Raw genomic sequence first — 14,984 nt, forward strand, 5'->3', positions numbered from 1 at the left:
CCCAAGCTTCAAAGTTGTTCTGGCATGTCTTTATTTTTAAGTCAGTGTAAATATATATACTGTATAGTAGCATATTCACAATAGAACTTTAGCAACTATTTGCCAAACTATTTGTAATTATTCCAGTTATAACTATGAAAATGTAATTGATCCGTCACTAATACCTTACATTGTATTTTGCAAATAAGTTGATATTTAAATAATGATGATCCATGAACAGGACATACTTACAATTAATTAGATTCTTGTCTCATTACAATATTTTTTTTAATTTAAGAGCCACTTTAGGGAAATAGTAAAGGGTTATAACACTTAACATGTATTTAGTAATAAACACATAGTAAACTATATCACCTTTATACCAGATAAATACTAGAACTAACTTTACAGTAGAGAGAGAGAGAGAGAATATAATTCCAGCTGTCATCTCATTTATCTAAGGTAATACTTAAGATAGCTGAGAATAAAATGAATTCATGTTACCATAAGAAGATTTTCATTTTACTGGTATCTATTGATTAATTTCAAACATATCTATGGAGTGTCTTGAGCATCTACACTGTTTCATAACAATGAGAATGTGCAGTCTTTTTCTTTTTTAAAGCTGATTTTCACAGAAACACAAAACATAACTGCATAGGTGAATGTTTAACTTTTTATTTGTACTTGCCTGTAAACATTTCTTAAATGTTGCTGTCTGAACCAAAATCAAGATGACTCTACACAGAGCCGTCAAAACATTGGTATTGAAAAATACCGACCAACATTTTTGACTGGTTCTTCCTAATCCTTTTCGTTTAACACAAACAATTATGCATTTATAAGCCACAACCTATTCTTATGCCATTTTAACATTTTTCTTTTTTTTTTTTACATATTCCGCTGCAGTTTAGCCTGGCAGTTAGCCATTGTAATGAGCTACAAGTGAGACAACTGGTCTGGATGCTTCCCCTGAAGATGCCCTCTCACCCACACTGTGGTTGCGGTTTTGAATGAAGGTGGAGGGTTGACCGGCTGAAGCCACCACAAAGGTGAAGTTGTCGTGATTGGTCTTGCGTGTGATTCGGCAGGGCTTAGTTGCCTTGGATGAACTCTTCATGCTGGAGCTGCTGGGCTGGTCCTGGCAGGTCATGAAATCACGGAAACACCTGGAGAACTGAGACAGGAATAGAGAATGTCAGCAGGAATGTAGAGACATTGAAAGCCTTATAAGATCAAAATATTTACACCTTCTGCAAATGATGAACACTGTAGGTGAAGGCAGATTCACTTTGCCAGGGCCAACACAGAACCAACTTATAAATGGCCTGTGTGCCAAATGAATACATGATCAGAATACAAGAACTGGAACTAAAGCATGGGCCACAGTTTTTATTTGGACCAGGCCAAACTGAAGAAAACAGAATGATTAGGGTAATTTATGAAGAATTCACATATTACAACCTGATTATTGTCTTTCTTTCTTCCTTTCATTCTTCATTCCTTGTATTTGTATTGATTCTGCTCTTATTTACTGTGGTTTGTGTGGAAGCAATCTGATTTGCATATAAAAGGAAATAAAAAAATAGAACAATTACTAGATTATTAGTCGTCCATTGAAAAATGCCTGCTTTTTTATTTAATTTAATGTTTTTGTGGCTTTCAAATAGAAAGCTTCCACAGTGCTTGGAAATTGATTTAACTGCAAGGCACTTGGGATGGGATACACAATTATTCAAATAAGATCCATTAGGAGATTGCTTGATCTACCACTCCTAACACCCTGAAAATGACTTTATGTATTAGATGGTTTATATTTTCTGCCATTCAGTTTGCCAGTGCTATAAGGTATGTATAAATCTTACTAATAGTGTTAAATGCTCAACTAATTTAATTTAAAATACATATAAGCAAGTTATAGAACTTTCACTGGAACAAGCGCTATGCTTTTAGAATACAAGAGTACAGATTCAGTATCTATGGAAATGCTAAATTGCTGGCTGGATTAATGTGCAATTAGTAGGCATAGGTATATTCATTTGTAGTATGTTTTATATTATAAATAAAATACGTGATTTACCAAATTCATATCAAATGCAGAAGGCTAGAATTTATGTATATTTGTACTCCTTAGGTCTGGGATAGGGTAATGTAATTAAATAAAAATATTGTCCTGTTTTCAGGAAAGGGTTTAACATATGTGAATGCACAGCAGTTGTATTGCACTAGACTTTAGATTCCTTCTCAGTTCCATTTAGGAGCTCATGTCCTTATCATACCAAAATCAGTATGAAGGAGTTTATGATTGTTTATTTCCATGTGAAAAGCAACAAAAGAAAAACAAATCTCTGAGAATATGCAGTTTCCCTCCTGATATACATTCCTTATATTTGGGAATAGAAGTAAAATAATTTCCCATTAGTGGGCATTAAAAATCGAGTCTATTCAATTAAGTTATATATATATATATATATATATATATATATATATATATATATATATATATAAGGAAAATAATTGTGACAACGAAGAAATATAAGGAAAGCATATTCTGTTTTATTATTAAAATTACACCAAATCTAGTCTGACTGCTAAGACCTTTAGCATACCATTAATATGTGGGACTCAGTGGATATAAAACTTGTTTTATATGTTCTGTCTAGTGAGGATCACAGAATTCGAGGAAAATGTAATTTACACAGCACTGAACCACACCATGATCACCAAAGGAAAACCCTGTTTTTTTTATCAACTTATCAACTAGTATGAGTATAAAAAAAAATTAAGTGTGCGATTGACACGCATAGATGGCAAGCCTTACAAAAGTGTGAGCTCTTCCTGTCATTAAGCTATAGCTGTCAGAATGGTAAAAAAAAACATTTGTCTCAAGATGACCAAACTGAGCTTTGCCCAGAAATCAGGAAGTTAAGCCATTTACACCTTCAGCTTAGGTCACTGGTGTGGAGGAAAAGGTGTCAATCTTCTTTTACAAGATCATACAAAAAAAGGGATACCAAAAAAAGTGTGACATTTACTTGAACTGAATAGATTCAAAAAGTAAATCCTGAAAAGATTGCAGAATCTACGTACAAAATAAGTATATCACTGTTTTACTATAATTCATTAATTTATCTTTGGGAAATTACAGTCACTGTTTCCTATTGAAATTGAATTGAATCAATGCAATTCCTATTGAATTCAAGCAACAATATCTGGACAATAAGCATCAACCTATAGCAGAAGCCTCTATTGGTTGAAACTTTTGAAAACATCAAATGTATTGACTTCTTAAATAATAATTATTTATATACATTTTATAATTTAAAATTGTACCACTTCCAATATACAGTGATGGAAAAAAGTATTTGATCCCCTGCTGATTTTGTACGTTTGCCCACTGACAAAGAAATTATCAGTCTATAATTTTAATGGTAGGTGTATTTTAACAGTGAGAGACAGAATAACAAAAGAATCCAGAAAAACGCATTTCAAAAAAGTTATAAATTGATTTGCATGTTAATGAGGGAAATAAGTATTTGACCCCTTCGACTTAGTACTTCGTGGCAAAACCAGGTCAGATGTTTCTTGTAGTTGGCTGCCAGGTTTGCACACATCTCAGGAGGGATTTTGTCCCACTCCTCTTTGCAGATCCTCTCCAAGTCATTACGGTTTTGAGGCTGACGTTTGGTAACTTGGACCTTCAGCTCCCTCCGCAGATTTTCAATGGGGTTAAGGTCTGGGGACTGGCTAGGCCACTCCAGGACCTTAATGTGCTTCTTCTTGAGCGACTCCTTTGTTGCCTTGGCTGTGTGTTTTGGGTCATTGTCATGCTGGAATACCCATCCACGACCCATTGTCAATGCCCTGGCTGAGGGAAGGAGGTTCTCACCCAAGATTTGACGGTACATGGCCCCGTCCATCGTCCCTTTGATGTGGTGCAGTTGTCCTGTCCCCTTGGCAGAAAAACACCCCCAAAGCATAATGTTTCCACCTAAATGTTTGAAGGTGGGAATGGTGTTCTTGGGGTCATTCCTCCTCCTCCAAACACGGCGAGTTGAGTTGATGCCAAAGAGCTTGATTTTGGTCTCATCTGACCACAACACTTTCACCCAGTTCTCCTCTGAATCATTCAGATGTTCATTGGCAAACTTCAGACGGGCCTGTACATGTGCTTTCTTGAGCAGGGGGACCTTGCGGGTGCTGGAGGATTTCAGTCCTTCACGGCGTAGTGTGTTACCAGTTGTTTTCTTGGTGACTATGGTCCCAGCTGCCTTGAGATCATTAACAAGATCCTCCCGTGTAGTTCTGGGCTGATTCCTCACCGTTCTCATGATCATTGAAACTCCACGAGGTGAGATCTTGCATGGAGCCCCAGACCGAGGGAGACTGACAGTTATTTTGTGTTTCTTCCATTTGCGAATAATCGCACCAACTGTTGTCACTTTCTCACCAAGCTGCTTGGCGATGGTCTTGTAGCCCATTCCAGCCTTGTGTAGGTCTACAATCTTGTCCCTGACATCCTTGGACAGCTCTTTGGTCTTTGCCATGGTGGAGAGTTCGGAATCTGATTGATTGATTGCTTCTGTGGACAGGTGTCTTTTATACAGGTAACAAGCTGAGATTAGGAGCACTCCCTTTAAGAGAGTGATCCTAATCTCAGCTCGTTACCTGTATAAAAGACACCTGGGAGCCAGAAATCTTGCTGACTGATAGGGGATCAAATACTTATTTGAAATGCGATTTTCTGTATTTTTTTGTTGTTATGCTGTCTCTCACTGTTAAAATACACCTACCATTAAAATTATAGACTGATCATTTATTTGTCAGGGGATCAAATACTTTTTTCCCTCACTGTATATATTGAGTAAGGGTGAGTAAGGCGCTGAGTAAGGGTTTTTGCTAAGAAATCTTATAATAATAATACAACCCCTGCAAACATCAGTATAACAGTATTCAGAAGAAGCATCATTGATAACTATGAAATTGAATACATGAGTACATGTTTTTCTGTAGAGGGGGAAGAGAAATGCTATCCTCAGTTCAGTAACAAACAGACACATTCCTGAGTGTTAACCTCTTAAAATGCACAGCTGTTTTCAATGCAAGCTGAAGAGTAAATGCGTGCTGTAAAATACACCAAGGTAAAGTCAATAGCATAGTTTGGGATAATGCACCAAAGCCTTTCTGAATGATTGATATCTGGAAAAAGCACATAATTTATAGAATCTTATCTTACACAAAACAAGTACCAGTCACATCTCTCAAATTATAGTAATATTGAGAGATTGGAGTAAAATGCTATTCAGTGTTGAAATTATGGATTTCCCTTGAATTTCTGCACAAAGCATTCATAGTGACATGACTATATATTGAACATGACTGAGAAAAGAAACCCATTTGAACTGTTTATCAAGATTAATTATTGTTTCTCATCATGGGCTGTTACAACTTCCCTTAAGAAAACGTAGTGTACTTAGTATACTATTGATGTGGTAGGTATACTTATAGTATACTACATTTTTCTAAGGAAGGTCAAATAACTAGGTACTCATGTATGAGCAAAAAATTGTAATTAGATTTTAAAGGTAAAATCCATTCTTATTTTTGAAAGCAAGCATCATTGTAAGCTTACATATAACATGGGCAATAGTAATATATTCCTACAAAGATAAATATTCAGATGCATTGTTTTGTCAAGTTTGTGGATATAAGTCAAAAGTTCATATTAGAAATTAAACAACTCTGTGTAAATATATGTGGTTAGAGGAAATAAAGTACAGGAAAGTAGTATCAGATTCCTCTCAGTTTTCCAGTTTTATGTGACAGCTGTTTAGAACTGTTAAGGAACACAACAGCTCAAGACACACTGATCCAAAGCCGCTATAGGAAGCAATGCACAAGGTCATTGTTAATGGCTGAGGATAGGAGGCTCCCTTGATATTTGCTCCACTTCAGCTGAGCTGTAAATGGTTATTTTGTGTAAAATTATCAAGGTCTGATGCTCACGCTGTTGAAAACACATCTAGATCACTCTGTAGCTGTTTTTAAATGTACATTTTTGCAAAAAATAACCTAGTCAGTAAATGGAAAATGATTCAGATAGCAATCATAGTTATTTTGGAAATATGTTATAATAAAAAAATAATATATATATACACTACCAGTCAAACGTTTTAGAACACCTCAATTTTTCCAGTTTTTATTGGAATTTTCGCAGTTTAATGTCTCAATGTACTCTGAAATTAAAGCAATTGGAGATCAAAAATAAATCAGGGAATCGTTTTGTTTAACAAAATTTAACCCCTTTAGCTGACAAACCCCTCTGGTACATTTAAATGGGCAAATCTGTGTGCTTCTCTTTAATTCCATGTGTACTCTTCACTGTTGTGTTGTTTGCCAAGTGTTTGGTATAATAATATAACCCCTAACCCCTAAGTGTTTGGTATCCCTGAGAGTCTTAGCTTTCTAACGATGTGAAGCATTCTCTGATGTGAAAAATTCGGTTTTTATACCCCACGCATTTACGCCCCCCCTCCACATTCTGAAATGGTGGGGTGGGGGGATACGTTGTCTGAGTAGGAGTACAAAATCTCAGTACTCAGCATCCATGTTTTGGTAAAAGCAACACACACCCGTAGAGAGCTCAAAATGTCAAGATTGAAAACTGTTTACAGTGTACTAATACACAATGATATAACATAATTGGATCAGAACTTCTCTGTGTTTGATAGAACATCAAATAATATACACTGATGTCACAAAAAACATTCTTAATTTATTGGAGAAAAAGTGAACATGATGCTCACTTTTTCTCCAATAAATAAAGAATGTTTTTTGTGACATTGGTGAATGGACTGTTTTTGGATGGGAGATGCTGTCCATCCGTCCTTGAATGGTTTTCCATTAGAGGATAATCTGTTTCATATATATATAAAACATAATGTGTACATTCATATTTCATGACTCAATCTTATATATTTAATTATCAGCAGTACAGAACAAAGAAAGACAGATGCATGAAAATTACATGTTGCAATGTTTAAATTGTTTCCTTTGTCCTCTAGTTTTGAATCTTTCTGGTTTACAACATGAAAAGATCAATAGTGCCTTACACAAAATCTCATTGGGAGATTATAGCCCTACAACACATTATAACTGCAAGAAGTGGACACTGACAAGAGCTAAGAATGGCTAATTTAGACAAAGCAATATGAAAAGACCGAATAAAAGTGCAAAATTAGACTGGGTTGATTTCCCCTTGAATATTCCACATACATGATTTTCTACTACTACAACTAAGTATTATTATGATTATTATTATTATGATTATTATTATTATTATTATTATTATTATTATTATTATATTATTATTATTTCTATATCTATCTATATTAATAGGCTATAAAATGGACTAGTCAGAAGGTACTGAGTATACAGTACTCCACAACTGAATAACAATATATTAAAGTTGACAGGAGAGCAGGCTTCTATTCTATTTTCACACCAATTATGGTTACCCCAAAGCTGGTGTCACACAGTGTCTGAAGGAAGTGTGGAACATCAACTGAATAAATTACTGTTTTCTCTCTCTTTTAAAGTGAGGGTCAAAGATGACCACTGTAGGGAAAACTGTATGATTTTTTCCAGAGCCCTTCTTCCACAAATGTTGAATAAATAACATTGTCTACATAGCATAGCACTGTCTGATCAACGCGAATATTGATTAAACACAAACAATCACTTACAAAGAGGGGGGTGGTGGCTTGACTTCACAATCATAATCATGTCAAATACTTATCTTCCATTTCCAGCAAGACACAATTCTTTTTACTTTCAAAAAGATCAAAATCAGATTTTAGGTTTCCTATGGGCCATACTGCATGTTATCTGCCCTCACTTGCATTCTATCAACCACATTTAACTCATTAAATCCATCAGGTCCCTAAGGGAATTAAGAGTGGATACCTTCAATTGGGAATCAGTCATTGAGGTGGTACGATTGGAGTCTTAAGGGAATTGAAACTGTTGCATGCAAAACAATAGAGACAGCAAGGAAGATGCATTGAAACAGCCTGATCTCATTCCTCTGTGAATTGAAAAACAGCACCTCTACTCACCCCTGTCTTCTCTGGGCCATTTCTGTCCTGTGCCTGGTCTTCATAGATGCATAATGCTACTCGTTTCTGTACAGCATTTTTAGTCTTCAACTCGCCTCAACTCACTCTTTCCATAATACGGGCTGGGAGGAATTGAAGACTGAAAATGACATACAGGATAACATACCTCCGATGCAGAGCAAAACGACAAGCTCCAGATATGTCATTGATTTTGGTGTGCCAAGCATTAAGTATAAAGACACACAATATAAAATTATTCCAAGTCGTCCTACTGTGATTGATAGCACTTTTCACAACACATGCATTATAAAACTATCTGGATCTTTATGATACAGGACAAATGAATGAACTGAAACATTTAAGATGTCATGAACTAACAAGTACAATAAGCAAAATATTAGGTTTCACACACAGAATTCTCTAAGGCTATGACAGCATGCTTCATGTAGCAATAGTGATTACATCTAGAAAGAACTAGATCAAATTATGATGTGTGTGGTGTCTAATAAGTATTGCTTCTTCAAAGACACAGCACAGACCCAGAGAGATCTGTTGAACTGCTGAGATCTGATGAGCTGAGATACATTCTGTTCACATTTCGTACGGTTGTATAAGGATGATAATAAATTTATGAGAAAGAGAATCAATTCATTGAACATCCCTGCCATTGACTGAAATGTAAGCTTTTTTCTATTCTAACGATCATGTTGAGCCTCACAAAGGGACAGAGCGGGCAATGGGGAGAACCTCCCAAAGCAAACAGGTCTGCTTAATTCAGGGGGATTGTAATTTGTCAGAATCACTCACTCTGTAGCTTCCTGACCTAATTTAGTTACAGATAAGTGAGGAAGAGAATATCACCATTATAGCTTTGTTTTTTGAGATGTCCAAAAGATGATTATTTCTTTTAAGTCTCATGCATCCCATGTTAATTCAGGCATAGTCTATTGGTCTTTCAGATCAAACTATCTAATGTTTCAAATTATTTGTGTGCCAGTGCATGCAGTCACAAGCATAATTTGCTTTTATGTGATGAAAAGAAAAAAACACACAATAACCCCGTAGGCCTGTGCATGTTAATGTATATCTTGATAAAACTGAACTGAAACAACCTATATGTTTAATCCTCAGGAACAGTTCACTGTGACATTTAACCTAAGCATACAAAAAAAGAGGAAACCACTTTTTCAAAACAATATATATATATAACCAATTGGAAATGTACACTCAGTACAATAAATTAAAACGGTGTTCTGATCAATTGTTCCTGAAATAAAAAAGTATAATTCCCTATTGGCTCTCTATGACATTGATTAACAGCCCTGGTCCTGCAGTTATTCTGGGACCTTTCAAATCCCCTCCCTCCTGCTCACAACCTGGAAGATGCTTTTTTTTTTTTTTTTCTAGATTCTTCAAGGTCCACTGCCCCACCCATGCCTAGTAACATGAAGATAGATCAAGATTTCTTTCTCCAAATAAAATATGGAGATCTATTATCTGATATATTAAATATTCCTAATGAATGAGTCAGGAAACCCACATAATATTATGTAGATATAGATTGGATATCTGTGGAAATAAATAAATAGTTATCGTCTGTTATTTTCATGGCTTATCGACGCCATAAGAACAGAACTCAGTCTGTTGTGTTCATCCATAAAAGCACCAAGCAGAAACAGTTCAATTACAAACTGGCATTTCAATCTGAAACGATCAGATAAACCAGACAAAGAAACATTCTCTGAAATGGATCAGGAGGAGGGAGAGCAATTAAACGTTTTTTCGCTGTAGTATTTAGTCCATTACTGCAGTAACCTTACACATTACCTTTCAATTCTGGAACCCTTTCAAGGTGACATTTTCACCTTTTAAAATTCCCAAACCTAATTATGGATGTCCAAGTTTTAATGTTGCTGTTTTTTTAAACCCCTTTCCTTTCTTTTCTGAAACACATAAAAATAAGAAATATAATTTTGCTTGGAGACTGCTGTTTAAAATAAAATATTTTGTTAAGGTCATGGTACTTGCTTGTTCTCAGGTTCTCTGTTCTCTGAATATCAGCTACAGGCAGTGATTCTTTCACAGAGAAGACTGTGAAGAGGAGAGGTTTTTGATTTCATTCTGCTTTCATGTTACTTTCACTCACAATTAGTTGCTCCCCATGTATTTTATAATAACAACATCTTGCATTTACCCAGAGAACTTTGTATCTCAAAGAATCTTTCTTTGTGGACAGTGATACACAGCAGTTTACTACACTGCCAGGCAGAGAAGCTAAAATTGACTTTGCCAATTAATTATACCATACATAGAAGAATTTACAAAATCTTCACAGGCTACATTCTCACCTGGTACAAGCTATGAAATGTACAGAACCTGCATTTTTGCTTATGCATACTCTGAAGTGGTTTTCTTATGCAATCTCTTGTCATGGATCCTGTCACTGAGATCTATAAGACCTGAAGGGATAAAGGGGCTGTTTTCATTCTGGCATTACATTCTTTGGTAAGCTAATAACATAAGAACATAAGAAAGTTTACAAACGAGAGGAGGCCATTCGACCCATCGTGCTCGTTTGGTGTCCATTAATAACTAAGTGATCCAAGGATACTATCCAGTCTATTTTTAAATGTTCCCAAATTTTCAGCTTTAACCACATCGCTGGGGAGTTTGTTCCAGATTGTGACAACTCTCTGTGTGAAGAAGTGTCTCCTGTTTTCCGTCTTGAATGCCTTGAAGCCCAATTTCCATTTGTGTCCCCGGGTGCGTGTGTCCCTGCTGATCTGGAAAAGCTCCTCTGGTTTGATGTGGTCGATGCCTTTCATGATTTTGAAGACTTGAATTAAGTCCCCACATAGTCTCCTGTGTTCCAGGGTGAAAAGGTTCAGTTACCTCAGTCTCTCCGAGTAGGACATTCCCTGGAATAAGTCTGGTTGCTCTCCTCTGAACTGCCTCTATGAGCAGCGATATCTTTCTTGAAGTGTGGTGGCCAGAACTGTACACAGTATTCCAGATGAGGTCTAACTAGTGCATTGTACAGTCTGAACATTACTTCCCTTGTTCTAAATTCTACACTTTTGACAATATACCCTAACATTGTGTTTGCCTTTTCTATCGCTTCCCCACATTGTTTGGACGGAGAAAGTGAGGAGTCCATGTAGACTCCTGAGTCTTTCTCATGCGTTACTTCATCTAGTTCTATTCCTCCCATAGTGTAATTATAATGGACATTTTTGTTACCTGCATGTAATACCTTACTTGTCCACATTGAATTTCATCTGCCAGGTGTTGGCCCACAACTGAATATTATCTAAGTGCCTTTGAATAACCTGTGCTGCCGAGATTGTATCTGCTGAGCCACCCATTTTAGTATTATCTGGAAATTTCACAAGCTAACTATCCCAGAGTTCAGATCATTAATATAGATTAGAAAAAGCACAGGCCCTAATACTGATCCCTTTGGAACTCCACTAACAACCTCACTCCAGTTAGAAGCAACTCCTCTAATCGACACCCTCTGTTTCCTATACATCAACCAGTTCATAATCCATCTACTTACATTACCCTGAATGCCTACAGTTTCCACTTTGAGGATTAGTCTTTGGTGTCAAACCTTAAGAAATGCTTTTTGAAAATCTAAGTATATCATATCATATGCTTTCACATGATCTACAGCTGCAGTTGCATGTTCAAAAAATCTAATAAATTAGTAAGGCATGATCTGCCTCATCTAAACCCATGTTGACTATCTCCAAGAATATGGTTTTCATTAAGATGCTCCTCTATTTTCTGTCTAATCATTTTTTCCAACATTTTACAGGTGATGTAGATGAGACTGATTGGTCTGTAATTTCCTGGCTCAGTTTTGTCCCCTTTCTTGTGGATTGGTATGACATTTGCCATCTTCCAGTCAGCTGGCACATCCCCTGTTCTAAGTGTCATTTGGAATATCTGAGTTAGAAGCCCATAAATAATTTCCCTAATTTTTTAAGTACTGTTGGAAATATTTATCTCTCTTAGGGTTTGACTGGACTGGTTGTTTACCTGTGGTATGTTATCTGTTTTTCTTTTGTAAAAACCTCTGTGAAATACTAATTTAGAACATTTGCCACATCTTGTTCATTTTCCAAGATACTTCAATTTTTGGCCTATATCTGTTTCACTTCCTCCTTTATTGACCTCTTGCTGTTGTAGTATTCAAAAAAACTCTTTGCATTAGTTTTAGCTCCAAGAGCTATGTTTCTTTCTATTTCCATCTTTATTTCCTGATCCCGTTCTTAAGATCTCCTTGCAGTTCAACATATTCTTTGTATTTTGTTTCATCTCTATCCCTTTTGTATGCGCTATACAACATTTTCTTTCTCTTGATATTTTTTTGCATTCTTCTATTAAACCATTTTGGCCAATGTTTTGTGGTTCTCAAGTTTTGGTACAAATTTCACCTGAGCTTCAAGTAGTATATTCTTAAAATATAACCATCCAATTTCAACTGAATCTGTATCCAGTGTGCTCCAGTCTCCCTCTTCTAAGTGCTGCCTCATACCTTCAAGGTTTGCTTTTCTAAAATTGTAGACCATTGTTTTAGACTTCACTGGTATTAGATTAGAGGTTTTTGACCTGATTTGAAAAGCATTAGATTTTTACTAGTTAATATCCAAACTTTTAGATGGCTCTCTTCCCACTAGATTTACAGACATCAAATTAGAAGATAAACTTGTGGGTGTACATAAGGAATCTATTCCCAAGATTCTCAAAGAAGGTTAAAGGCAACATATCTCCTTATATAAGTTAATAACTCTCACCCCCACCCCCTGATTATATTACATAACAGTGACAATGACTTACCTGCTTGTTCATAAATATGTATATGATAGGGTTGACAGCCGTGCTGGACTTTGCAAGAATTGATGGAATGATGCTGGCCTCTGGGGAAATGAGACCAGGCCTCCCAAATGTGGCTAGGAGGGCAACCATCCCATAAGGCAACCAGCACAGTAGGAAGCAGGTGACCATGATTATAACCATGAAGAGGACGCGCCTCTCTCTGGAACGCCCCATCGTTGTGTTGACACGACTCACCTTTGACACACAAATGAAGACAGGGGAACAAAACACAAAATAAAAAAGGCACATATTGAGATCAGTCAATTTACACCCATCCACACTCACAAACACATTTTCAAACACAGAGCAAAGTAAAAGTATATGTTCTCCATCTGATCACTTTCACCACCCCCACCCACCTTCTGTATTCATGTTCAAATTCAAAATTAAAATCTAAAAATAACACAAAATATAAAGCCTTATGCTGCGGCATACTGCAACACAGAAGGTTAAGAGAGGGTTAAGTAGACATACATCAAAAACAAAAACAAACAGGAAAAAGAGAAAGAAAAATAAATTAGGGAGTAGGAAGATACAAATTCTAAAGTTGACGAATGTGTTCACAGAAAACGTGTATTGAAATGGAAAAACAAATATTATTGCTAACCAGGGATTTCAGTTTTCCTGGCAGCTCTGCAACTGTCAGCCTTCTTGCTTGTCACAAACAAAACAGTGGCATTTGAAAATCTGTATCACTGTAGAAATACCAACAAAGGAGAATTTCCTGTCTTTGCCTGTCACAGCTGTCACTCATATTACTGGGATTATGGATGCTCCTTCAGAAACAGTTTCATACGCTGTAATAGCATATGATCTCTAGAGTGATAATTGTTCATCAGGTTGCATGATAAATAATACCTTTTCATTTTATAACATAATTCTATTGACACCTTATTGCTGCTGTCCATCACTTCCAAGAAACAGGTTTTGTTTAATATTAAACTAACGGCTTAAAATATTGTTCATGGCTTTTATTATTACTGTTATAGTAGGGACCATTTTTTTAAGAACCAGGACTTTGCTATGAAGCAGTTCATACTGAAGCACCCTGGGGAACCTTCTGGAAAACAAAAGAGAAGACAGAAGGTCAGTCAAGATTTTTATACTGTACTGAACAGGGTCTCATAATATCTAGGGAGGCAAGCATTTAGCGTAGGGCAATAAATATCCTAGCCTTGACCACACCTGGATAGTGAAGTCTGTTTTGGCAGTAGAGGAGTTGCATGGATCTTCTTATCTAGGGAACTCCTTCAGCTAAATGTAACATCACCACATCCTATAATAGATATAGTGCTCTCTTTACAGCAGCTGTTTCTGAAGGTGCTAAGCTTTCTAAAAGATTGATAATACAGACAAGATTCCTGCAATCTTGCAAAATGTGTGCTCTTGAGCATTCTAAAGGTCAGCTTCTCTCAAGCCTGTGACTGTAATAGCTTTTGTCAACAAGGAATACTTTCCACAGCTACTCAAGTACTTTACTTTTTACATTACTTGGTTACAGAGATATATGTGACTTGATGTTTAGATGTATTGCTGCCTCAACTATGTTAGTACTTGTCCATTAACAGTAATTCAATGGCTTTGGTGGAGTCATCATACCTCTTTAATATGCCATTTCATCGACACCACCCCACCCAAATGTAATAATATCATAAAGGATAATAATGTTTAGTAATATTTTTGTATCCTGTAGGAGTGCCAAAATGTTTGCTTGTTAATAATCTGAATTTCAAATACATTTCTAAAACCTCATTCGGCTCACTCAACAATGTAAAATATCAGGCTTTAAAAAGCACCTGACAACCAATTTCTTATGGTCCTTTTGAAAATTAGGCTGTAACTTTTATTTTCTTGTTTGGTCAGAATTACAAATTTTTGAATTTGGGTTAAACAGCTGAAGGAAAGGAATTTAGCTTTTACAGCAATCTGGAGTAAGACTGAAAACGTATTAGAGTACAGTGCTGCATTTGAATAATTATAGACACAAAACAGTATTAACAGGCT

The 14,984-nt window shown here is 36.1% G+C and overlaps 1 protein-coding gene across 1 annotated transcript in view; it reads right to left on the reverse strand.

The window, feature by feature from the left end:
* Positions 1–389: 389 nt before the first annotated feature.
* tmtopsb (teleost multiple tissue opsin b) overlaps positions 390–14,984 on the reverse strand; it is a 39,369-nt gene continuing 24,774 nt past the window's right edge. Inside the window, exons 3-4 of the mRNA XM_066708961.1 lie at positions 12,942–13,175; positions 390–1,156 (exon numbers count right to left, since the gene is read on the reverse strand). Of these exons, the coding sequence (XP_066565058.1) occupies positions 902–1,156; positions 12,942–13,175 (489 nt within the window). The 3' untranslated portion in view covers positions 390–901. The remainder of the gene's footprint in view (positions 1,157–12,941; positions 13,176–14,984) is intronic.

This window comes from Amia ocellicauda, chromosome 7, assembly GCF_036373705.1.
Source record: "Amia ocellicauda isolate fAmiCal2 chromosome 7, fAmiCal2.hap1, whole genome shotgun sequence".
NCBI classification, from domain to species: Eukaryota; Metazoa; Chordata; class Actinopteri; order Amiiformes; family Amiidae; genus Amia; species Amia ocellicauda.